At 39.6% G+C, this 25,186-nt stretch overlaps 1 protein-coding gene across 5 annotated transcripts in view; it reads right to left on the reverse strand.

The window, feature by feature from the left end:
* Positions 1-1,908: 1,908 nt before the first annotated feature.
* pou2f2b (POU class 2 homeobox 2b) overlaps positions 1,909-25,186 on the reverse strand; it is a 67,590-nt gene continuing 44,312 nt past the window's right edge. For 2 of the 5 annotated variants that reach the window (XM_032557533.1, XM_032557535.1), the window contains exons 4-16: positions 23,771-23,827; positions 22,941-23,060; positions 22,447-22,785; positions 22,103-22,208; positions 20,081-20,172; positions 19,812-19,967; positions 19,586-19,727; positions 19,363-19,511; positions 17,778-17,975; positions 17,463-17,689; positions 16,005-16,073; positions 15,668-15,741; positions 1,909-12,152 (exon numbers count right to left, since the gene is read on the reverse strand). In XM_032557533.1, coding sequence (XP_032413424.1) covers positions 11,824-12,152; positions 15,668-15,741; positions 16,005-16,073; positions 17,463-17,689; positions 17,778-17,975; positions 19,363-19,511; positions 19,586-19,727; positions 19,812-19,967; positions 20,081-20,172; positions 22,103-22,208; positions 22,447-22,785; positions 22,941-23,060; positions 23,771-23,827 — 2,058 coding nt within the window. In that variant the 3' untranslated portion in view covers positions 1,909-11,823. The remainder of the gene's footprint in view (positions 12,153-15,667; positions 15,742-16,004; positions 16,074-17,462; positions 17,690-17,777; positions 17,976-19,362; positions 19,512-19,585; positions 19,728-19,811; positions 19,968-20,080; positions 20,173-22,102; positions 22,209-22,446; positions 22,786-22,940; positions 23,061-23,770; positions 23,828-25,186) is intronic. The other 3 variants (XM_032557539.1, XM_032557543.1, XM_032557553.1) reach the window with 3 other exon arrangements.

The raw sequence follows: 25,186 nt of genomic DNA on the forward strand, positions 1-25,186 counted from the left end.
CAAAAACAGTTAAACCATGAAACAAACACATGCGCTTCTGCTGGAGGAAAGTGAACAAAATTATAGGGATGCACTTTGTCAATTAGCAGATGTCCCTGTTACTCAGCAGAGAGGATTTCACTAGAGGAGGAGATGAAGATGAACCGACTCCTTAACTCCTCCAACACCTACAAGAGCCCAAGGTGAGAACTTGTTTTAACGGAGTGGAGACACAGGATGAGACGCTGCAGCCCTCAGTTTCAACATCAACCCACCTCACACGCAGTTTTTATTTCCTCTTTTTTATTAGTTTCAGCCAAGACAATAAGCTGTTTGAGCCAGAGTGTTTTATTACTGTATTGCAGTTCAGAACGGCTTCGCCTCACCGGTTATCAGCTCAGTGAAGGAAGGATGCTGCCAACTTTGCTAAATTCCTCAGAAAACAAACTGCATGAAACTCCTCACTTTACGTCCTGGCAAACTTTTTCACTGCATTTACTGCTGGAGAAATAAAAACAATCAGCCTTCAGATACGGTGTACAAGCATGGGTTTGACTTTAAATGCAGAGTTTACTGTAATAAAAACAATGTAGATGACATTAAAACAGAATATTTTCTACTGTAAGGATGAAATAGTTACACCTGCAAAGCATCAGATTTTTACATATTTGTTAATTGACATCCAGCAAGAAAGTAAATGTTTTCAGTACGTAAAACCATGCACCACATCTATTCTAGGACTGAAGAATTTGAAAAAATGAAATCCCATTCATGCATCGCCACAAAAAGAGGAGAAATTTGAGTTATTTGTGTTTTGGCAGTGTATCTTATACCAAGATTGTTAAACTTACTTTTATTTTAAGCAACATAAAAATCATATATGTTATTAAAGGGTCGACTGTGGCACGATACAATGAAAAACTGATTTGATTCCTAACATATTTTTAAGCATCGTAGTCAGAATGTTAGTGCTTCTTATGTAGGAAAAATGCTACTAAGTATCTAGTTAGTTCTGGCTAAAGTGGAATAATAGGCTGGAAATGTGCAGGAGAGCAAAAAGTCTGGAGATGAAATGTCAAAAAATGAGGACATTGGGAAATTAAAGCATTCTTGTATTCATGTGCAGGGTTGGCTACCATCTAGGGAGTGGATCACTTGGCCTAAAAATACATCCAGGAATAAAAGAAAATGTGTCAAAAGATCATCCAGGAGCAACTCCACCCAGTGAGATGGGACCAATTAGGTGATGAGCAATCCTTTTTACAGCATAGTTTCCCATGTCAAAAGAAGTTATTACTACAGTCATACCAAAAAAACATCAGGACACCTTATGACAATCTGTGTTTTTGTAACTTATTCAGTAAAAATATTAACAGCAGTGAAAGCCTCAACTACTATAAACAATCAAGAAATTAGGAGAACTTTTGCAGTCTTCTGTGAAATGTAACAAAAATGCTTTTGCCTTAGCAAATGAAATGATCAAAAAAACAAAACTTTGTTTTATGTTCTAATAAATGAAATTGTCATTTGAAAAATGTGTTTTCTATTCATATCTTGATATTAAAATGTCTTTAATGATCTGAAACATTTTAAAAGTGACACAAAGCAGCACTGATGCTCATATTACGTCAGTGAAATTATATTGTAAAGGAACGTTAAACATCTTAGATTATAAACGTTTGTGATTTGTGGTCGTTTCTATCTATCAACAGGAATCAATGTCAGATATCACCTGATAGAAACGTAGTAAACCGGGCGATAATAAGTCTAACAGCCCCCTCTTCTGGTTAGAAAGAGGCATATCAAATATACGGTGGCGTGTGTTTCCTGTTTCATCGATGAGGTTTCTCCAAACCAAGTGAAACCTGTGGTTCAAGATAAAAACATCTCAACATTCAAGAGCTCAACAAACAAAAAAGGCAAGAGGCGAAGGGGAAAAGGGAGATCATCTGTACAGTTTTTGTCTCCTGTTTTATTTGGATGAATGAAACACTTTCAGTTACAAAAATGACTTAAAATGAACAACACTGTACAATGAACAAGCAGTTATTTTTCTTTCTTTTTTGGGGGTTTTCAAGATAAATACACTAAAAGTCTAAGTTGCTACCACGGGATCGGAAACGGGGAGGATAGGAAAAAAAGTGCAGATGGGAGACAAATCACAGAATGGAAAGAGACAAAAGGACTGGAAACGTTAACACAGCCGTACCTGCAAACACACACACACACACCCACACACACACACACACACACATGCCCACACACACAAATCCTACGCGCACCCCCACACATGCACGCACACATAAAATTAGGAAACACTCTGTTGTGACAGAGGTGGAGAGATTAAAGCTACATCTTTTGGGAAGTTGGCAAACAGTACAGATCATGAGCCGAGATGCATTATTGTTACAAGAACAAGGGCTCTTTTTGTCCTTTAACAGCCAAAAAACCCCCCGCCTATTAACCAACCGTGTACACACGCACCCCCCCCCCCCCACCCCACCCCCCCATACACACACGCACACACACACACACACGCATACAGGTACGGTTACAGTTGTAACAGCCTCCTCGCTGTCTGTAAACATGAACCAACTTCCAGAGAAAAATCCCAAACTTCCCCATCAGGATGGTTTTACAGCTCTCAGACAAACGCAGAGGGGGTTAAAACTCAGACAGACAGACAGACGTCAGGGTCAAACATTGGGAATGAATGAGCGTGGAGAAGAAGGGGGGAGTAAAGCGGTACTCTGGCAGCACGAGCAGAAAAAGACACAAACTTAGGAAGGATCTGAACAGCTACAAAGATACCAAGAGAAACTTCTTTTTCATCATCATCACCGTTGTCATCATCTTACTCATGAGAAGTTTAAGGTTACTTTTTTTCCCCCAGTGACAAATACTTAAAAATATACATTTCATCATCATCAATATCTTAATTATCATTATTATTATTATTATTATTATTATTATTTCCCTTTGGATAGCTGAGGTTAATGCTTCAAATTCTGGCTCACTAGGTGACGAAGGAGGGCAGACAGGGAAAGGTGAGGGATGGAGGGCTTGAGTTTAAAAAGAGGATCAAGTTAGAGCTCTTTGGTTTTATTCTTTAACATCTGACTTTGCTTTGCTGTGTTGCTGCAGAACCTTTGGACTAAAGCTGTATTGTAGAAAAGAGAAAGAGAGAAGAGTAGAGAAGAGATGAAGTAGAGGAAGAGTGTGTACGTGTGGATGAGAGTGGGTGGAGGAAGATGTGGCAGCTTTGTTGAGGGTTCCTTTTGCTCAGCTTGCTCTGCCTCTCCTTCTAAATAAAGGAAATATCGCTCACGAGTTTGGGAAACTGCTTCTCTTCACGTGAATCCAAGGAATAGCTGTAGTTTTAATAGGAGGTTGCACAAAAACAGAGAGCCATGCAGGCTTGTGGTTGGTAAGCTTAGCTTAGCACAAAGACTGGAAACAGATGGAGGAGTTGGCTTTCCTCTGCCTAAACAAAGTGGAAATTATGAATCACTGCTGATTCAGACCGTTTTGCTAACCTCCAGCATGTGCCATCACTGATTGTACAGATTGCATACCTTTTTCTTCTTCTTCTCCTCGTCATCATAGTTTAAATGCACTTTCTCACTCTATGTTTGTCACGCTGATTCATTTTCAACTTCACCGTTTTTCTGGTTCACTTGCAACTTTCGGTTCAGGACAGAAAAGCTCGTATTGCAGTTTTGCTGTTTCTGTGGCTTTTGCTGTCTATTAGTGAGACTTTAACAGGCTGATGACACATAAAGCCTCAAGCAACAGTGGCTTCAGTTACCAGTGAGGGGAGCTCAGCCACCGCTGCTTCAAATGAATACCACGCCTTGTTAAATCGTTATCATCTTCAGTCATCAACATGAAATTCCAAAGAACTGCTTAGGTGCAATATTAGGGAGAGTATTGTATTTCAAGAGCAATGCAAACAATACATTTTCCCAGCTAAATTCAAAATTTTCCACAGAATGTAGTCATCCAGATCCAGTTTAAATTAATTGCAAACAAAACTGCAACAATACTTTGTTTTACTGATCTTTCTTTTTTCTAATAGTTCCTACAAGACGTTACATGGATAATCAAGAACTAATGAAAGGGAAATGATTCATCTTCATTTAGGGAACCATCCAAATAGTTTTACAGGAACTGTGCACGATCTGCATGTGAAATAATCCAGACCCCAGTGGTATTGTATTATAAAAGTGTGTGCTTGCATCATTTAGGAGGATTTTAGTTCAGTTGAATAGGTTTGTTTTAACAGTAATAAATCCTGGGATTTAGCCAACTTCCCAGCTTCCCTGAAACTAAGCGAGGATCTTTTGCTGGTTTTCCATTCACAGAAACTGGAATTTCCAAGTTCCTTGATGGAGAAGTGGAAGGGAAGTCCTCTTAATGTTGTAATCCTGACTTGTAAAGTTGAAGATTTCTTAATCAACTCAAAAGCCAGCATTGATTTTCTGAACCAGCTGAACAGATACCCTTTTTATTTTTACCCCTGGCACTACTTTACTGCTATAGATTTAACACTTTATTCCTATATAAACAATTTTTAGACATGTTACTTGACACTACATTACACCCCTAAAACGTGGTTCAACACACATCATGGATTTAAAATCAGTGTGTTGAAGAAATGGTCTATGAAAACAGGTGAACTATTATATTCATTAAATTTTTTGCTCAAAAATGGTTCTTAGACAATCAGATTTCAATCTGCTCACTTCTGTCTCCTTTCAGAATGAGCGGTTTCCTGTCACTTTACATACAAATAAGCTGCTGCTGGCCACGCCCCCGACTTAACGCTTTCACTCACACATGAAAATGGCTGCAAACAGGTGCACAATTACACAACTGTACGTATTTGAAAAGCAGAACTGGAGCCTCCTGCACAACCAATGAGAATGCAACAATTGGTTCATAAATGGTAAGTTAAGAATAAAACACTTGTCTTTTCCAGCAGCCATTGTACAGCGCATTCAGCAGTAAAACCAGCTGACCAACATGGTGGAGTTCCAGTTGAGTTGCTAGGTAACAGGCTGGGCTACCTTAACAACTCATTTTTCAGACATAAGAAAAATTAACTTATTGCCAAAAAATGTCCAGGTGTGTTTTAAGTGCATTGGCTGTTTTCAGAATCAGTAGAGACCCAAATGGAAGTAAATTTGAATTTTGCATTACATGTCCGCTGTAAGTGCGTTAATTCCAGTCTTTGTGCTAAGATGACAAAAAAGAACCCTCTAAAGATCCTTGCTCTGAAATTGTTAAAGAGTATAATTTATGTACTTAATGCAAACCCTGCTGCCATTGTTTTGTAACAGAGCTTCTCAGCAAACACTCTGCCAGTATCAAGATTTTAGGGAGTGTGCACATAATGCTGGATCCATGGTGGGGCATAGACTTTGGTATCATTCGCTTAGTGGGGTATCCCCACCACGGTCCTGCACTGTGCACCAAGTCCATCAAACCCTGAGTTGCACAGCAGAGTCGCTCTTTCTCCTTTCCTCCAAAGGGGGAAAACACGGAGAATCCAGATGTTCAGACAATGTGCTCACCTCTCCCTCCAGCTTCCACTTCCTCAACACACACATACACATAACTGTCTGTACATGTCACCTAGTTACCTCAGTCAGCTGCTCCCTGGCATTAAACTGAACAACAAGCCCCCTCGTCGGGCGTTAGGGACCAGAGAGGGCACAGCTTTGGTGATAAAGCCGCTACGAGGCGGACCCAGATCCGGAGCTGATCTAAGATCCGAGTCAAAGAGCAGCATCAAGCCCACAGTCCAGGTTTGACAGGGAGGAAGCAGTGAGGCTCAAATGTGAGGAGAGGGTTGAGTTCCCAGGGAGGGTGGAGCAGCGTGCAGCTATGTGGAGACTGAAGAGGGACCAGATCTCACAGAGCAAACACACCGTCCTGCACCTGGACCCATTCCAGGACCCTGATCCGCACCTGAACCCCGCTTTTTAAAGCATTCATCTATTTGGTTTATCATCAAAGAATATGAGGTATATGATGAACTATCTCTCTTTTACATCCGACAGTGGATGAAGAAATCATTTTAAAGCAATCGTACAGGAAAGTGAAAACAAAACAAGATACAGAAGCAAAACGAAACAGAGACAAAACAAGAAGTTAGTTAGAGGGTAATGTGGGACTCTACCTCCTTCTGTTGTCTCTGTCATGAAAAAAACACTTCAGCTTTTTGCCACCGTTGATACTCCTCTTCTGTGTTTTTGGCGTAACAGTAAAGCTCTTGGTTTGATGTGGAGAGTATTAAAAGAAAGAAGCAGCTCTGTGCCACAACGACCTCACGATAAGACTCACAGTCAAATCGCTTTCCTGTTTACTCATCAGAGTTTGAACTTCAAGGAGATTGAAGGGAAAATGTAAGTCAAGGAAATCAAAAATGTTAACTTCTTCTGTGTCAAAACAATCATGAGGTGTTTTGCGCACAGTGCTGCCACTTTAAATTCACAGGGCCTGCAACATTAATGGAAACACCTGGTAGAGATGTGCAGAAGGCTTAAAATAAATTCATAATTTATTGCAAGAAGAAAGTTCGTTGTGGTGAAAATACCATATGGTAACTAGTGGTAAAATGGTTGGTACTCATGTTGTTAATTCATTTCACAACCACCTTTTGCCAACAGTGTGTAGGTCTGGGGATTGAGCTGTACTTCATTTTTCATCTAGTGGATCATGTTTTCATTATTTCGCTCAGTTTTTGAAACATTAATCAGCTGAATGATCTTTTGATGACCCATACTCATTTTTCTGGATAATTGCGTCAGGTTTTTATATAAAATATTCTGGTAGTTCAAAGATTTGAGGAGCTTAACTAGCTATTTTTGTGGCAAATTAAGATCAACACATCGGCCTTATTTAAATAGCATGATCTCCTGAGAGTCTTATTTTGAGATCTGTCAAGAAAAATGATCTTGGTGTCACAAAATACATACCCAAGGCAAACAGGAAGATGTGAATTATTAATTAGAAAATTATACTTTGATCCACAACTTAAATTAAATTGATGCAATTAATATAAAGGAATAATTAGATGCCCTAATAAGTGTGCCATCAATGATATTAAAAACAATTATCACTTATCATTGGATTTTCTAAAGATTTTCAGTGTAGGATTATGTTATTGCAATAAAATATTAATTTATTTAAAGGCTTGTTACACATCTTTACTGATGTTGAGTTGTATGTAGAGTATCTACAGGGCTTTTAAAATACATTTCTGGTATTATTTGGTGTAAAGAAGTAAAATAAAGACCTTTCACAGGGGGCATAAAATAAGAAAATCCATTACAAACCCATCACATGATCAGAAAAGCACCTCTAGAAATAAATTAACGAATAAATAGACAAGCCAATAAATCAACCCTGAATAAATAGTACAATCAAAAGTCTAAATCATGATTGAAAACAGAGAAATAACAATAAAAAAAAATCCAAAGAGAGATAGTTAAAATTTTTGGTCTAAAATCAAGTTATCAATGTTTTAAGGATCTTTTTTCTCAAAGTCTTTTTTTTTTAAAAGTTTTTTTCTTTTCAGTACATCAGCGATAAGTAAGCAGTAGAACATAGATCTTTTTTTCTACAAAATCTATAGAAGCACTAACAGATACATTCCGTCTAAGAGTCAATGTGGAGAGAAGGCCTCACCTTTAAGGTGCAAACCCTCCCTTCCACATCTAAAGCTTGGTTCGTGAAACGATTCTCGTGTGTCGACTGTTTCGCCCGGCGAGGATCAAACCAAATATTCTTTGGATAGAGTCCAACTCCCCACGCGTCAAATAAACCGAGGCCTACGCTGCGAGTACAGCTCTGCATCTTAAAGTGTAGCTCAGATTGCCGTCTTTGGGTTCAAAAATTACAAGACATCACTCCTGACCCAACCCACGTCTTCATTTTTAAGCCTCCAACGAACACTTGCATGCAGAAAACGCTCACCTCAGACAAACTGACCCGTTTTCTTTGTCCTCGTGCACAATTTGGTTTGCTTCAGTATTTGGTTTGACGAGTTCAAGGTTTGCTGCTCAATTTGGCTTTTGTGTCGTCTATTTGCCCCCCCGCCAGGACAGGCTAATAAAAATCTGGAAGCTAAATTTTCACAGTATTTTTTTGTTTTTATCGTCAACCACCTGATAAAAATCTCTAGCACGACTACAAAAAAAATAAGGAGCTCTTGTAGTAAGTAAGTAAGCGAGTACGTTATTCCAAATAAGTAATAAGCACTAAAATACAGTACATGAAACGGCATCAAGAGACACAGCAGAGGGGACAAAGGAATCAGAATCAAAACTAAAAACATTTGAAATAAAAACAAATTTCAGTTCAGTGAGGTCATTTGCGTTTAGCTCCATCCAGGACCAGAGAGCCGAGCTGGAGAGAGGGAGGCAGAGGAAGGGAGGAATGGACCCATTCTTTGTTTTTCTTGTCTTTCCGCCTGTCTGTTCATCCCTCCATCAGTGCTACACAGTTTCAGAGCAGGCCGCAGTTCTGCAGGCCTAAAGCTAACAGACGGACAGGCGGATATCTGCTGGTCCTCCTCCCCTCCTCCCTCCAGCCACATTTGGTTTGGGTTATTTTTGGTTTGCTTCAGTCATTCCTTGGGTAGTGAGAGTTCGCCGTTTTGGTTTGGTTTGGGTTTGTTTTTGGTATCCTCTTTACAAAAAAGTGTGACTACCCTTTGTTGTGTGTTGTGTGTGTGTGTGTGGGGGGGTGTTCAGAGTAAAAGATCAACCCCTAAATAAAGCTTTCAGGTGGAGGAGATTCTCCAGTGGGGCCTTTCAGTGGCAGCATCCTGTTCTCAGCCCCGTCCCTCAGAAATGCCCCCCACACAGGCGCCTTTTTATTGTGTTTACGTCTCGGCTAAGGCTCGAGAAGAACATAATGCTTTGGTATCTATTTGAGGATTAATGGAAGAGTGGGGTGGAAAATGACATGTGAAATGTGACTGATGAAGCGATGATGGAAGCAGACATATACATCGAGACGTACAGATGTCAGGCGGTCTGTGCTGATAGACGACGCAGGGACGAGAGCAAGCTGTGACTAAACTTGGCTTTATTGACTTATTTAGCCTTCAGTCTCAGTGGTTATTCCTTCAAATCTCCCATCACAGCCCCTATTTCATACTTTCAACATCATTTTCAGCGTGCAAAGTTTCCTGGGCATGTTCATTTAGACACGGACTGCCCTGATAACGAGCTCAACAAGTATCGAACACATCAATGCTTCTCTCAGTAAATATATTTCTAAAGTGGCAGCTGAGATGAAATCCAGATCAGATGTTGATAAAAAAACCCCCAAAAACAAAAGAAAAAAACAAGCAGCCCCAAAGAAATCAAAACAAATTAGTCCATAATAAAGTTATCTGTAGTAAAGTGGAATTTGATCTGTATTAAGTAAGCTTTTTATAAGTTAAATAAATATTGGTTAGTCCACTAAAGGTGACCTGTTGTGCTTCCTTCAACAGTTGAGGATACGTGTTTCTATTTCGTTTTTTGCACAAAATTATTCTTAGATAATGAGATTTTATCTATTTTGAGCTACTTTCAGAATGAGCTGTTTTAAGTCATCTTGTCACTTTAAATCCAAATAGGTTGCTGCTGGCCACGCACTTTAACTCAACGTTTACACGTGAAAATGGCTGCAAACAGATGAGTAATTATGCACCTGTACATCTTTGAGAAGCAGTAGTAGAGCCTCCTGCACATTCAACAACAATGCAGCAAATAGGTTCTGAATAGTTAGTCTACAACAAAACACTTGTCTTTTCCAGCAGCCATTGTACAGCACATACAGTGGTAAACTTGCTTAGGTTGCCAAGTAATGTTAATGGTGTTGCTAGGTAACGGCAAAGTGCCTGTTGATTGTGTCTTAACAATCAGGAGATTCATTTTCCAAAAACATTAACTTATTGCCAAAAAACAGCTGGCTGTTTATTTTAAAGCTGTTTTTAGAAGCAGTTGAGACCCAAATGGAAGCATAAAAATGTGCAATAAGTGAATTTTGCATAATAGGTCTTCTCTAAAAGCTTACAAAGAGCATGACAATTATCTACTAAGAGCTTTCCGAAAACCTTATTGTTGCAAATCAAAGGAATGCCGTTGGTTGCTGACATGTTTCTAAGGTTCTGAATATTCCAGAGAGCACTGATTGGGCTAAAATTAAGAGTTGAGTAGAACATCATTTCACCATAAACCAGTGAAGTGAGGAGGAGACCAGGTGCTCCTCCTAGTACGCATGATAACTGAGTTTAGTAGATAGTCAGAAGAGTTTCTCAGGAGAAAATTAGAGCCTCCAACGGCTTTAGAAAGAGTTGGACTCGGCCTCTATTAGGACACAATACAACAAGATTTATTTCATGTGATAAGCTGCCATTACCAAAAAAATACTTTTGTGGCTCAGTATTTAATACATTTGATCAATTCTTTTACATATAAATTCATTTATGGACTAACTTATTAGGATTTTTTTTTTTTTACTGAGAAAGAAACAACATTCAACACTTTCATCTTAAAGAGTGAGGGTCGAGCGATCTAAATAAGCGCTTCAAAATGTCAACCTGTTCCTAATGAATGAATTTGCACTGTAAGTTACAACAAAGTGAGCCATCTCGATCTGCGAGCTGGCGGCACTTGGCGAGGACTGGATCACTTTCGCCCTGCTGCAGGGAGAGTCGCGTTACAAACAAAATACATGGCAACGATGATGACACAGACGAAGATGATGGCAATGATAATGATGAGAGCTAAAACTACAGTAGCACACAACAATAAATAGGAGCTGAAATGTGTAACAGCACTAATAAATAGTAAAAAAAAAACTAATGTTAAACTGTACTTAGAAAATAACGTGTTAAAAAGTTGGACTTTAGAAAAACGAATGCAATTTTATGCTCTTCTAGCAGACGCTCACACATATGATGCAAAAAAGTAACACTATTTTACAAAATTATATTAAAAAAAAAATCCGTGAGAGACACATGAAGTGAAAGACAGAATGAGTCAGTGACAGGATGAGCTGGTTCTTCATGTTTCATATGCTTGTGTGTTTGCTTGTTGCAGTAGCAGTAGAGTCCTGGTCCTGGATAGCTTCAGTATTTACACGTCCTTTGAATAAAGCTTTTCTCTCCGTATTTTTGGTATTTGTGATTTTGGTTTGGTTGTCGTCTTTTTTTTTTTGTTTTGTTTTTTTTTTTTTTTTTGTCTCATTGTGTCTCCTCCACCTCCTCAGGTAAAATTTTTGGTTTAAACGTATCCTCCTCGCATCGCCTCTTCTTCTTTCAGACCCGCAGCTTTTTGGAAAATGACATTTTTTAAAAAAAAAGGATAGTTCTCCTCTTTGTTTCTTTGTCCGTGCTGCCATTCCTTCTTGTCATATAGTCAAAGTTATCTTTTTGTCATTTTTGGTTTATGCACTCGGACGTGCCGTCTCTTCCACCTCTTTGTTGCAGAGTCATTGGTTTGTTTTCCTTCAGAGAAACGTGCCACGTCGCACGTTTTAGAGAAAAATGTCCATTGCTGTCTCCGTTTCATCCGACTGGATACATAAAGATTTTTGGTTTCAATCTTTCTCCTCCTTTTCCCTTCTCTTACTTCTTTCCCTCCTTCTCTCCTCTTTCATTCTGTGTATTTTTGGCATCGAAAGACTTGGAGAGAAAGACGGAGAGAGACGCCGGGAAAAAACAAAACGAGAACAAAAACGGAAGAAGAGCACAAGAGAGAGAAAGAGATAGCTTTGGTGTGAAAGGCGAGGTTCTTCTTTAATCCTTTCTGCTCCTCTCTGATTGACCCCCAGCTGTGGTCACTCAATCTTGGGCCCCCCCAGGGAGGACGGGCTGTGTGCCATTTCGCTGGAGGAGCAGGAGGAGGCAGGGCTGGAGCAGGGGGAGGGGGAGCAGGGCGTGGGGCTGATGCTGCTGGCCGAGGGGAAGTGTGAGGGCTGGGAGACTTTGGCTATGGCAGCGCTGACCAGACCAACGCCGGGGTTCTGACCCATGTGAAGGAGGGTCGGGTGGTTGAGGAAGAGGGAGGAGGGAAGCCCGCCTCCTTGACCCCCAGACGACCCAAGCATCACCTTGCTGCCGCCCTCAAGAGTGGAAAGAGGCAGCTGGCCACCACTGGCTGCTAGGGCTGGGGACAGAAAAGGAGATGCTATAATTAAAAACAATAACTTTCATCATTTTATTTTATTTATTATCGTCATTTCAACATGGTTGTCATTTGAGCCTGTAGTTTACACACTGAAAAAACAAACAAAAAAAATGGTGATCCACCTTAAATATATGAATATATTTTAATTTATTTTAAAATATATATAAAAATATATTTTAAAATAAATTTCAACATATTTGAAAAGAAATATGGGTGTATATTTTCTTAAATTATGCAAAACATTTAAATAGATTTTTTTTAATATAAAAATATCTCAGCTGTTACTTTTATTGCAATGATCAACACAGTCCTCCACATTTAGACTCATTAAAAGCAGTTGATAAGGAGCAGATGCGGCTCTTTTGTGCCGCTTGCTGTTTCATATTAATTACTTGATTCTTGTTCGTAATTTTTCTCATGGTGGGTGGAAGATAAAAATCAGAGAAAGTGATTCATCGACATATTTTAGCATATGACCCCAAGATGAGTCACTGATTTTCCATGTAATAAAATCTTAAATGATGTCAAAAGAAAAGTCAAGTCTTAGATAATATAGATAATGCACAGCGCTCTGTAGGTCGTAAATCGTGTGTCACACAGCATATGATAAATAACGTCAAAACGGTGACAACATCCTAATGCATAAAAGTTTGAATTAAAGAACATCAAATGAACATTATGTGGAAATACTGAAGTAACATCTAAAGGCATCAGTCAGGAGGATAAAGTTTGGGAGCAAATGGGTCGAAACAAACCATCAAATTTGTTACCATGCAGCTTAATGACACCAAAGTCAATGTTTAGGACTGGCCATTACAAAACCCTGATCTGAGTCAGATAGGAAATCTACAGAAGAGACGGCCTGCGAACCTGACTCAGTTGCACCTGTTCTGTCAGGAGGAATGAGCGAAACTTTCAGCAAGCTACTATGAGAAACTTGAGCAAGGAAACCCAAGATATTTCACCCAAGTCATAAAGTTTAAAGGAAATTCTGTCAACTGCCCAGATGTGCAAACCTCTGAATTTTAACAAATAAAAACAAACACATGCATGTTTACTTGTTTACTATTCTGCCAGTAAGCAAATTGAAATTAGGATTCTCCATAATCAGACTAAGTTAAGTCTGACATTTAATCCGACTTAATATCAGACAACGAGAATAAAAAGGTAATACATGTAATAAAATGCTAAACTAAATATATCGTTTCAAGATTCAAGCTCCAACTAAAGTCCACAAAAACATCAAAACTCCCATTTTATTGAAGAAAAGCACCTCTTGGTGGCTGGATGATTATTTTTGAACATTTCTTGACATTAAATCAAATACACTCATGATCATATGATTCCTACACAGAAAATGAGCTTCTCAAACAGATGGTTTTCTGACTCAAAGAGCAAAATACTGACGTTCAAATGATTAAAAAAAAAATATAGAAAAAACAGACGAAAAGGGTAAAGATGAGCAAAACAGGACCTGACAAACAAAAACACGATCCCACACATTAGCGTAAGCACAGTGACACACAAGCACACACATGCTGGGATGGATTAATGGCTGTAGATGGCGACGTCTGATGAAAAATAAGCTATTTATTTCCTAAGGAGCGCGCTCTCTGTCTCAGCTGTTTCACACTGTTGATGAGCAAACACACTCGGCTGCCTATTCATCCGTGTCTCCAGTCGGTAGTCAACCAGAGCGCCTTGTGTGTAACAGTTACACACCCACTGTGTGTAACTGTATTAGTCATCATCGCCCTTCTGTTTTTGATGAGCCCCCCTCCCCCCTTCATCAGTCTCTCTCTCTCTCTCACCCCGTGGAGGTGATTAAAACCGATCGGTGTCAAACTGACGCTGGCTCTTCAGAGGTGGGGGGTCACTGCTTGTTTTAAGGCTTTTCTTGCGCTGTTCTCAAGTGTAGGAAGGTGAATAACGACGCGTGTCATGTTCTGTGTGTGCATGTGAGTTTCAGTGTTCACATCTGTGTGGGAGTGAGTGAGACTGTAACTGCTTAAGAGGAGGAAAATCTACTAACATGAGTTTATTTACAGTGCCTTGTCAAGCTGTTCATACCCCTCAAACATTTCCACATCTTGTCACATGACGACCACAGCCAGAAGAAAATATGAATATGTGGTTTTACAAACATTGCAAATAAAAGTAGGAGAAGTATGGATTTGTTTGTAGCTCCCTTTATTCTGAAAATTAAACCCAGCGCTTCCAATTATCTTAAGAAGTTGCCTGTTTAGACGATTAGTGTAGTGTTGAAACTAAATCCTGAGCTGAGCATTTTAATAAGATACAGCTGAGGCCATTATCTGATGGTGAAGAGAAACCTATCAACCCACTGAAACTGACACGGGGCAAGAAGCATTAATCTCTCATACAAGAGCAGCTTCAGAAGGGGCTGCAGAGATCCACAGTTCAAATAGAAAAACTTCTTCATGAGAAACCTATTACTCATTCACTTATTCATTAGGGTACAAAAGAAAGTCATTGCTGAAAGAAAGCCATAAAAAGTCCCGTTGTTTCATGCCATAGGGTGTGACACGGTATGTGTACAGTATGTAAGCTGCTCACACCTTCTCCATTGTGAATCAAATTGGTGGCACCATCAAGCTGAAGGGACGCTTTTTTTAAGCAGGGACAAGGAGTTAAACGAAGAAAGATGGACCTAAATAGAGCCTGCAAAACACTAGAGACTTGGGCCAGAGTAATGGTCCATCCATCCATTTTCTTACACCCTGGTCCCTAGTGGGGTTGGGAGGTGCTGGTGCCTATCTCCAGCTAATGTTCCGGGCGAGAGGCGGGGTACACCCTGGACAGGTCGCCAGTCTGTCGCAGGGCAACACAGATGGACAGGACACACAACCATGCACTCACACACACTCACACCTAGGGAGAATTTAGAGAGACCAATTAACCGGACAGTCATGTGTTTGGACTGTGGGAGGAAGCCGGAGTACTCGGAGAGAACCCATGCATGCACAGGGAGAACATGCAAACTCAGTGCAGAAAGACCCCGGGCCGGGAACCGATCCCAGGACCTTCTTGCTGCAAGGCAACAGTGCTACCAACTGTGCCACTGTGCAGCATATCTAACTTTTTTCCCACAAGAAAAGACCTATATTTTAATCTCTAAATGTATGAAGCTGATAGAGATGAACACTAAAATGCACAAGTTTTGAGTCACGGAGGCTGGGTACAAATGCACACCACACTTTTCAGATTTTTATTTGCAAGACCCCTTTTAACACAGCAAGTAATCACTCTGTATGCACCAACACTACTGTGGTTTTATTGGTCCATTACATAAATCGTAATAAACTAATATAGATATTATTGCAAGGCACTGCATTTTTTAAATAAATATATTGTTTCACAACAATCTTAACCATTTTAAGGATCAAGTGTTTATTAGCAGTTAAACTGTTAATTTTCCTTCATTAATTATTAAATGCCTGTGCCTCCGTTTCCCTGCTTTTACAAACACACACCTTGGATAGTGGCCAGGGGATTGTTACCGAGGAGGGCTTGGTTCATCCCCGTGTTAACTCCCATCACAGTGTTCCTGTTGCGGCACACGCGTGTGCAAGCATGTACACAAACACAGACAGGCAGAGGAGAAGAGGTGAGGGGAAAAAAGCAAGTTTAGCAGCAAGAAAGCAAAGGATAAACTCATCCACTTAGACAGACGTCTGTCTGAGGAAGGCTCAGAAAAAGCAAAGAGGAAAAACTTCAAAGCTCTAAATATCTATTCATTTTTTGCAGTTAATTCACACAAAGCTAAGGTGCACAAACTTGTTTTTAAGTGTGATGTGTAGCCTGTCTCACCTCAGGTTTGCAGCAAAGTCAGTGATGTAGTTGGACATTTCACCGTTCTTTTTACCCATACGCCACAAGCTGTGAACACAACACACAGACACACACAGGATTAGATTCTGTCGCTGCAAAGAGGAAGTTGAAGGAGAAAGTGGGATGGTTGATTATCAATGTAAACATTTGTTCTGGGTGTCAATAATTTAAATACAAACTGCAGATGAACTCTGCAGGCTGCTGTGCAGCGTAAATTGTAATTATATTTATGGAAATGTGTGGCAATGTGAAGCAGCATTGTGGGTTTAATTTGCCTAAATTTAATAACTTGTGATGGGAAGTGTGAAAAAAGAAACAGTGATTAACAATGCATTAAGTAATTGTGTGTTTTTTAAAATTTTTGTTATGAAACATCACAGATAAATACATTTTTATATGTTACAATTTTTCTTGATATATATTTTTATTTGATACTGTAAAAGTTAAACAAAACAGATTATTTTTACGTTGTACTTGATTATCCTAAATAGTCAAATGCACTTAAAAGTTAATTTCAGTGGCTAAAACAATTAGAAATATTTTCCTAAAAGTACTACTCAAACATGCAGTTTTTTGTTTTTGTTGTTGTTTTCCAAAACTAAAATTTCCACCAGACTGAATTCTGCAATCTAACCGAGTAGGCCTTTAAATAGAGTATTATGTAAGAGCCAGTCCAAAGTGCAAGCAAACCAAGCAGCTGCTCAGGGCTCCAGGGCAGCAGGGGGCCCCCAAGAGCCTTTGACTCATTGGAATACAGATGTCAAAATTAATACGTTATTTCAGGAACTAATTCTATATTAAAAATTTTTATTATTAAAATGGAAAAGAACTTAAAAAATATTTTTCATTAAAATTTTATATTTTAATTAAAAAATGAAATAGTAAAAAAAATAAAATAAAATCCAGACCATAAAATTTGTTTTCAGACACTGCACATTATTCACCTGCTAAGTCAAGTCAATAAAATAAATAAAGAAAAAATGTATTTATATTGATAAATATAAATATTTGGATCTAAGAAATTTCACTATTTGTCCCAAAACTTCACTTTGAAAATTGGACCATTGTGCCATAAATTGCAGGGTCAAGATTAAAAGCTTGGGAAGGTTCGGGTCTAATGTAGAATAAGCAACAAGGACAGCATTCTGCTGGCTTAGAAAGATTAGACAAGTTTTAACATTTGAAAATGCAGACGTGTCTTCATATAACCGGTTATTGAACACTCTACTTTTAGTTACTGAAGAAAAGTGTTAGCAGCTGCTCATTTTCTATCCACTACTGGGAAATCTCTTTACTGGTTTTCTTGTCAGACTCAAGCAGATTGCAAGTTTTTACTGCTCTAAATGGCATGGTGCCTTCATTCAAACATTCTCCTCCTGGGGCTCCAGACAGTTTTGTGCCGGCCCTGCATTCTGTGAACGTCTCCGGGTCTCTTACCCTGTGTTTAGGTTGAGTGTACTGTGGCTGGGAGTGGCAGGGCTGGCTGTGCTGCGGGGAGGAGGTGGAGGAGTCGCTGGGGAGGGAGTGGAGCTCAGAGGGGGGTGGGCTGAGGTGAGAGAGGGGTGAGTGGAAGTGAGGCTGGAGGTCAGGGGGCAAATGGAGGACATGGTGGTCACCGTTGTGCTGTTGAGACTGGTCACGGCCTGCGACAGCTGGCTGGACATCTGGTCAGAAAAAAACAAAACGGCACCGATAAGACGCTGCGAGACAATAACACAGTCTCCAAACGGAGACACGTCGTCTGATAGTCACCATATGAGGGCTGTAGCAGGGCGGCTTGTGCGTTTGTGGGGCAGTGGGGGGCTGGCTGGGCAGCGGAGGGGTGGCACTGGTTGGGTTGATGCGCTTCTCTTTCTGCCGGCGGTTGCAGAACCAAACCCGGATCACCTCTTTCTCCATGTTCAGCTGCTCCGCAATCAGCAGGATCTCCTCCGAGGTAGGCTTCTGGTTCTGAATGGAAAAACGAGTCCACATTGTTTCAACTGTGCTGAAGGAGCCAGGGTTATAAAAACGAGAACAAAAATGTTATTAGCTGTAAAGTTGGTATAAAAAACCTGCCAGTGTTTGCACAGAAACACAGGTAGCTACCAAAGGAACATAGAAAAGTTCAGATTTAAAAGTCACATGAGCCCTTTGTTAAAAAAAACAATCGTTACTCTTATGGGTCTATTAATGAGCAATTTATAGATTTGTGTTAACAGTTTAAGAGGTCAACACTGTGGGGACTGTGTAGTGTAGCTTTCAGTATTGGTGTTACTGAGGGATGTTGCTAACTTTGGTGACGAATAGTGACCTTGATACAAGATACAAAGAGACATAAAGCTGCCACAATCAGAACTGTAAAAGCCTACAAGACGACAAAATAATTGTTGTGTTTTTATGTGTTTTAAAAAAAGATTTTGTAATTTCCTGTCCTAGATCATCAAATCAGCAATTGTTAAATTTTAGTGACATAAAATACATAGATAATTGAACTGAAGCCATATAAATAAATAGAAGAGAAGAATTAGAATCTTCCTCTTAATTTATAATTACTATTAATTAATAAATACAAACATACAAACTTTAAAAACTAGGTACAGTGAACCCTCGCTATAACGCAGTTCACCTTTCACCGTTTCGCTGCTTCACGGATTTGCATCGTGTTTTGTGTTCTGCATTCTTATTGGATAAACGGTCTCTCTGCTTCTTCTCCACCTGTGTGTCAATAACGTTGCGGTTTAATATGTACACGTATGTAAAACAGCTTGTCAGATTTAAGTTTGCAAAATCTCTTGCAATTTCAAGTTTCTCTAAAACCCATAATGTCGACAAAATGTTCTGCACCGACAAAGGCACTTGCGGTCGGGCCCAAAAGGCAGCGGAAGATGCTAACTATCGCAGAAAAAGTTGAACTTCTGGACATGCTAAAGGAAGGTAGAAGCCATGCGGCTGTAGGTCGCCATTACGAAATTAATTAATCTTCCATTCGTTCCATAATCCAATGACTCGGGTCGCGGTGGGGCGGTGCTGATCTCCGCAATTTGAAGCCTTCAGTTCGTATTAATGATTAAAATTATTATTTTACAGTACAGTTGTTATTTGTAAAAAAAACCAAAAAACATTTATACAGTACTTTTATTTGTTAAACAAATGCTTGAGCCTGTAAAAGGGTTTTGCTTTTTGGTTTCAATGTATTATGGAGTATTTCATTGTATAATAATTGTAAAAAAAATAAAGGTTACTACTTCACGGATTTTGCCTATCATGGCTTCTTTTTGGAACGTAACCCCCGCGAAAAACGAGGGTTCACTGTAATAGATTTTAATAATAATAATGATAAAGCCTGATATCTTACCGTCAGGAATGAACGCTCCAGGGCCACACGTACATTCGTCTCAATGCTGGTTCTCTTCTTTCTCCTGCGACCAGGAAGGCCATCGAAGCCCAGAGACGGAGAGGACAGGGAGCTGGGACTGGGCAGGGTGCTGTCTATGGACATGGTCTCTGCAGGGAAAAACCCAAAGTTAGTCCTCAGTCAGAAGGAGTGAAACTGTAAATATATTTTAATAAGAACTCACCTGCATCATTGAGCCACTTTTCCAGCAGTGGCTTCAGCTTGCACATGTTCTTAAAGCTCAGGTTGAGCGCCTCGAAGCGAGAGATGGTGGTCTGGCTGAAGTCATTGCCGTACAGCTTCCCCATGGCCAGACCGACGTCTCCCTGTTGGCAGGGTGGAGGAAAACAGTTTGAGACAAGTCAAAGCAGAGATGCTTCAGTGCTGACGCAACATCTGCCTCTGCTCACCTGTGTGAAGCCCAGCTTGATGCGTCTCTGCTTGAAGGTGCGGGCAAACTGTTCCAGCTCCTCCAGGTCGCTGGGCTCCTCGGGGTGAGAGGTCACAGAGGGCACCGTAGTCATGCCTCCGCCTCCCCCCACATCTATGCTCTTATCTCGCTGCACCTGACAGGACATGAGATGAATGAAAGTGAAAATGAGAAAGGAAGTGTTTTTTTTCTCACCGTGCTTGTTCAGGGAGTGGGTTTGTCTTTTCCACTGAGTAAAAAGTTTCCTACCTGCGACTGGAGTCCCATTCTAGTTGGAGCAGCCAGGAGGCTCCCTTGGTTTTGCTGAGGTAGCGGAATAAGATTTGGTGTCGATAGGAGTCCTGATCAACAAGAACGCACAAGACACTGTGCATAAGTCAAAAAGGAGACTTTGTCTACATCAGCAACCATTGAACCCTTTCACACATCGACACGTTAAAATCAAAAACATCAATGTAGAACAACACAAAGCAGAATGTATTTATAACCTAAAAGAAAAATAACCCAAGGTACTCAACATTATTTTACTATAAGAAATCTTTTAAAGGGGAGCTATTATTATTCACATTTTGCATGTTTTTGTTCTGCCATTTGGGTTTCTGCTGCTTTTAAAAGAAGTCCAAGTGTTTGAAAAACCCACACAGTGGGCTTTTTGTCAATAAGTTTATTTCTTTTGGTGTCTGAAAAATTAGTCATTTCAAAAACCTGCCAAAAGTAAAGTTACAAATCAGCAGGCACTGGCCCTCACCTCGCAACTCCAGCAAATCCCAGACTGTTACCTAGCAACCCAAGTGCAGCTCCAGCACATTTGGTTGGTTTTACTGCCGTATGGGGTGTACAATGGCTGCTGGAAAAGTGTTTTTTTTTTTTTGTTGACTTACCATCCATAAACCACTTGCTACATTCTTGTTAGTTGTGCAGGAGGCTTTACTTCTGCTTTTCAAAGATGAACAGGTGTATAATTGTGCATCTGGTTGCAGCCATTTTTATGTGCAAGTGTAAACTTTGACCAGCTTATTTAGATTTAAAGTGACAAGACGCTGTACAACAGTTCCGTCTGAAAGGAGCTCAAAATAGTCAGAACTGAGCAGCTAAAATCTCATCATCTCAGAATGACTTTAGACTTATCCTAACCTGGTCAAAGAAGCATAATATGTGACCCTCAAGCAGGATGTGTTTTTGTATTCTCTGAATTAATACCGCCTTTCACAGCAATTACACTGTAAATTATTTGGGGTACATTTCTGCAGTTTCTTAGAACGTTTACAAATTGTAAAGAAATTGTGAAGACAAGCAATCCTACAGCATCAAGCTGCTAACATAATGAGCACCTTCTTCTTATATAGCTTGTGGCAAACTGCAAACAGGACTTTGTATGGAAGACTAACATTTATTCCATCAATAGATTCTGTGGCTCCTCTCAATATATCATGGACCACTTTGCTGTTTCTCCCTCTTCTCTCATTTCAGGTGGACAGCCATGTCTTAAGGAGTTTCTTGCTGTGTTTCTTGGTCTTCATGATGCTGTTTGGTCACTAATATATATATATATTAAAAACCTCTGAGATAGAGGTGGGTGGATCAATCTGAAATATTGATAATATCAATACCAAGTCATTATCTGTATCAGATTGATACTTTAGTTTCAGATTCACTGTTGATTTCTTATTTTTATTTTTGTATTGTAGTTTCTCAACTCTGCCTCAAAATAAATTTTGTTTTGATTTGCTCTCAAATAGTAATATTTTGCACTTTGTTTATTTAGGAAAAAAGCTCCCAAATCATGTCAATATGTTATTAAATGACTTTGTAGACGCCTTTAAACTTTGTCCAAATATTTTCCTAGGTTTGAAAAAAACAAGAAAAAACACTTTAAGTTCAGATGTTTGATGACATATCAAATTTAAATAAAATGTATTGGTATCAGTATTGATATAGGTCCTGCATTGGATCCAAAATATGCAATAATTTGGTATCTACTCTAGTCCAAGGACTTTCAAAGTGCAGCTGCATTATATGTAAAATTAGAGTAAAAGTTATTTGTAAATAATATTAGAGTAAAAATCCAAATGGCTGCTTCAATTTTCATAGTTTTATTTGTAAAAATAAATTTAACTGTGTATTCCAATTCTTTAACTTCACAATTGCGTCCGCTTTGTGTCGGTCTGTCACATGACATCCTCTGAATAATGTGACATAATGAGAAAAGGTTCAAAAGGCATCAATACTTTTATAAAACACTGCATAAATCAAAAAGTCTGGCATTCCCACCTTGCTGGCTCTGCTGTGCCTGCGGGAGGAGAAACTGGGCTGGAGACGGAAGTGGGTGACCGGGCACCAACACCAGCTGCTGAAGCTGCAGCAGCTGCTGAATGTCCTGTTCAACAGAGAAACAAGTTCATAAATGTTAGCAGGCGGGAATTGACTCATATTCGCAAGAAAAGGATTTCATAACGAAAAGGCGTGTTAATACATAATTTGTTTTCATTGGAAAAAGAGAATGGGTCTGGATGCGGAGAAGAATGATATGAACAAATAGGTGAATCAGGACGAGTTGTTCGACTGACTGAAGGCCCCTCTCTGATCAGGAAATGTCCGGGACTGGCGGTCAGTACCTGGGCTGTGAGCTGGATAGGCTGGGAGAGTGTGAGCTGAGGTGGAGGAGGCGGGACAGAGACACTTTGGGTGTTTTGCTCCTGTGTGCTCTGTCCCTGTCCCTGGGACTGAGCCTGCTGCCCTGTCTGTCCTGTGTGTTGCTGCTGCTGTTGCTGCTGCTGCTGCTGGGCTTGCTGATTTGCTGCTGCAGCTGCCTGAGCTTGCTGATTGGCTTGAGCGGCGGCATGGGCAGCATGAGCCGCATGGGCTGCATTGGACTGCTGCACGGCGGCAGCCAGGAGCTGTGCCTGAGCCTGCTGCAGCAGCAGCTGTTGCTGTGCTGGCAATAAAGCTGTCAGCTGCAGAAAGAAAGAAAGAGGCAGGTACAGAAGAGGAAAAGAGCAAGAAGTTAGGATGAAGAAGGGAAACAAAGTGTTCAAAAAGCAGCACGAGTAGAAGCAAGCGAGGTAAAGGCCTAGCAGCGAGTACGGCTGTGAATATTTGTTAGTCTTACCCCTGCTAGCTGCGAGCCAGTCAGCATGAGCTGAGTGTGTTGCAGGGCTGTCTGGGAAGGGGTCGGGCCATGAGATGGAGGAAGGCCTGGAGACATTTCTGGGCACTCATCCATCTTATTCTGGTTTAAAAACAAAGATCATATGGGGACAAATGTAGAAGAAAATCTAACAAAAAAAAAAAAAGCTGGTGGTGATATCTAAACAGTGAAAAGAAAATGGTTAAACGTAGAGGCTACTTAGGATTGAGATGAAATTTAAAGTTTTAGGACAAAAGGTTAATAATCTACTGATCCGGATTTGTGAACCTCAGTGGGGTTAGTTTGCTTTCTCTGAGTCAGTTACAGTGTTATTATTTAACCATAGTTGAACTGTGTTTCCAATCTGTGTTTGCTCAGCACAAAGGGATGATATTTTTTCTCCCAGGTCGGGGCATGTTTAGACTGGAAGACCAAGCTTCTTCCAGTGTACTGATTTGCATATCTCTCGTGGTATGAAAACGAAGTATAATAACTTGGTGAAATGAGTAATCTCACAGACTTACTTAATTTATCATTGGGCTTAGTGACAGCAGAGAGCCTTAATGCGCTTTTTTTGTGAATTTGTTTACACCAAAGACGGGGCGGAGAGTGGACACATTGTCAGCCTGACCATCCGATGCAACAAAAGAGCGATTCAGAGCTTAGAAATAAGCACAAAGCTTCAGCAGCCATACTGTCAATAAGCCTACAGCGTGACGCCACGATACAAAAGATGCACAAACTCTGAAGCAGAATCACGCAGCGACATGCAGGGGCAGCTCGTTAATACTGACACACAACAGTTCGCTCACCTTGCTGCTGTTCAGGTTTGGTGACAGAGAAAAGGGGCTGACTTTCATCGCCTGAACCTTGGAGAAATGAGTCAAACACTGAATTACATAAACAACCTGAACAATGACTGTTGATATTATGGACTGATATCCAAATGCTTTTCTGTCTAAATGAAGAGAGAAATTTAGAGATTTTCTTGGGGACATTTTTCTAAATGCTTTCTGTCTTGCTTTAATGCAAAATCTCAGCAGGCACACTTTACAAAACAACTTACATTTTATTTCAGTCCAAATTATTCAGACACAATGTATTACATTTTAAAACCTCGCTCTTAGTACATTTATGAGTAGGAGAAACCACAAGAAGAAATTTACCTTTGTAACTAAATTGTTTGTGCCACAATTATTAAAAATATCCTATGAAATGAAAGTAATTCAGACATTTTTGTAATTTTTCTTTTACTTTTTGAAGTATCTATTAACTTTTCATTAGTAATCAGTGGCTACATATAAACTGAGGTATAAACTAAGAATAAATGCTATTTATCAAATGTACAAATGAAGGGAGAACATGCCATTTACAAGAAGCAGGTAGATGTTAATCTTCCTAAGAATAGAAAGGACTTATCTTGCTTAAAGTTGCTCATAATTGTGTACAGTCAGAGAAAAAACTTTAAAAACACTGAAAAGTAACAAACAAAACTAGAACAAAGCTAAAAACTATCTTCTTATCAAGCAGACTGAGAAAGAAGGCAAAGAATGTAGATACAAAATCTACACCAAGTTTCCAAACAACTATTAGATGCTTGCTGCATGCCAACTGAATGCATGATAGAAATACATTTTTCCCCCCTGAATCACAAACATAAACATATAGAGCTTTGATAAGACTGAGTTTCAACTTTTTAGTGACAATCATTCCTGCCTGCTGTGAAATACGGTGGAGGATCCGTAATGCTGAGGGTCTGTTTTTCTTCCAAAGAGCTGATTCTTTGAAATGAATAGATACAAATCTAGTTTCCTAATAAACTAGTAATGGGTCATCATTTGATTTTTTGTCAAGGCCGGGATACAAAACAGGTACAAAACAACTCTCTTCTCAGTTCCCAACCTTTTAGAAAAGAATTAGGAGAAGCTCAAGAAAAGATACTCAGGACTCTGGATGATCAAACATGGTTTCATACAGACCATAAATATTAATGTTTTTATTTAAAAAGGAAAAAAAGAAAGTATTTTTTTGTTGCGCATGCTAACAATAAACTAATTTTAATTAAAGTAAGATGTAGGGTTTTGCTGTACAATAATTTATAAACTATTGTAGATTCGAAACAAAAAGAGTCTCATGTCCCTTATTGAAAAAAAAAATTAATACAACTTCTTACATTTTAGGTAGATTGTTTTCTGTTCTCTTCCTTATTAAAAAGTTTAGTCTGTTTA

This window comes from Xiphophorus hellerii, chromosome 3, assembly GCF_003331165.1.
Source record: "Xiphophorus hellerii strain 12219 chromosome 3, Xiphophorus_hellerii-4.1, whole genome shotgun sequence".
NCBI classification, from domain to species: domain Eukaryota; kingdom Metazoa; phylum Chordata; class Actinopteri; order Cyprinodontiformes; family Poeciliidae; genus Xiphophorus; species Xiphophorus hellerii.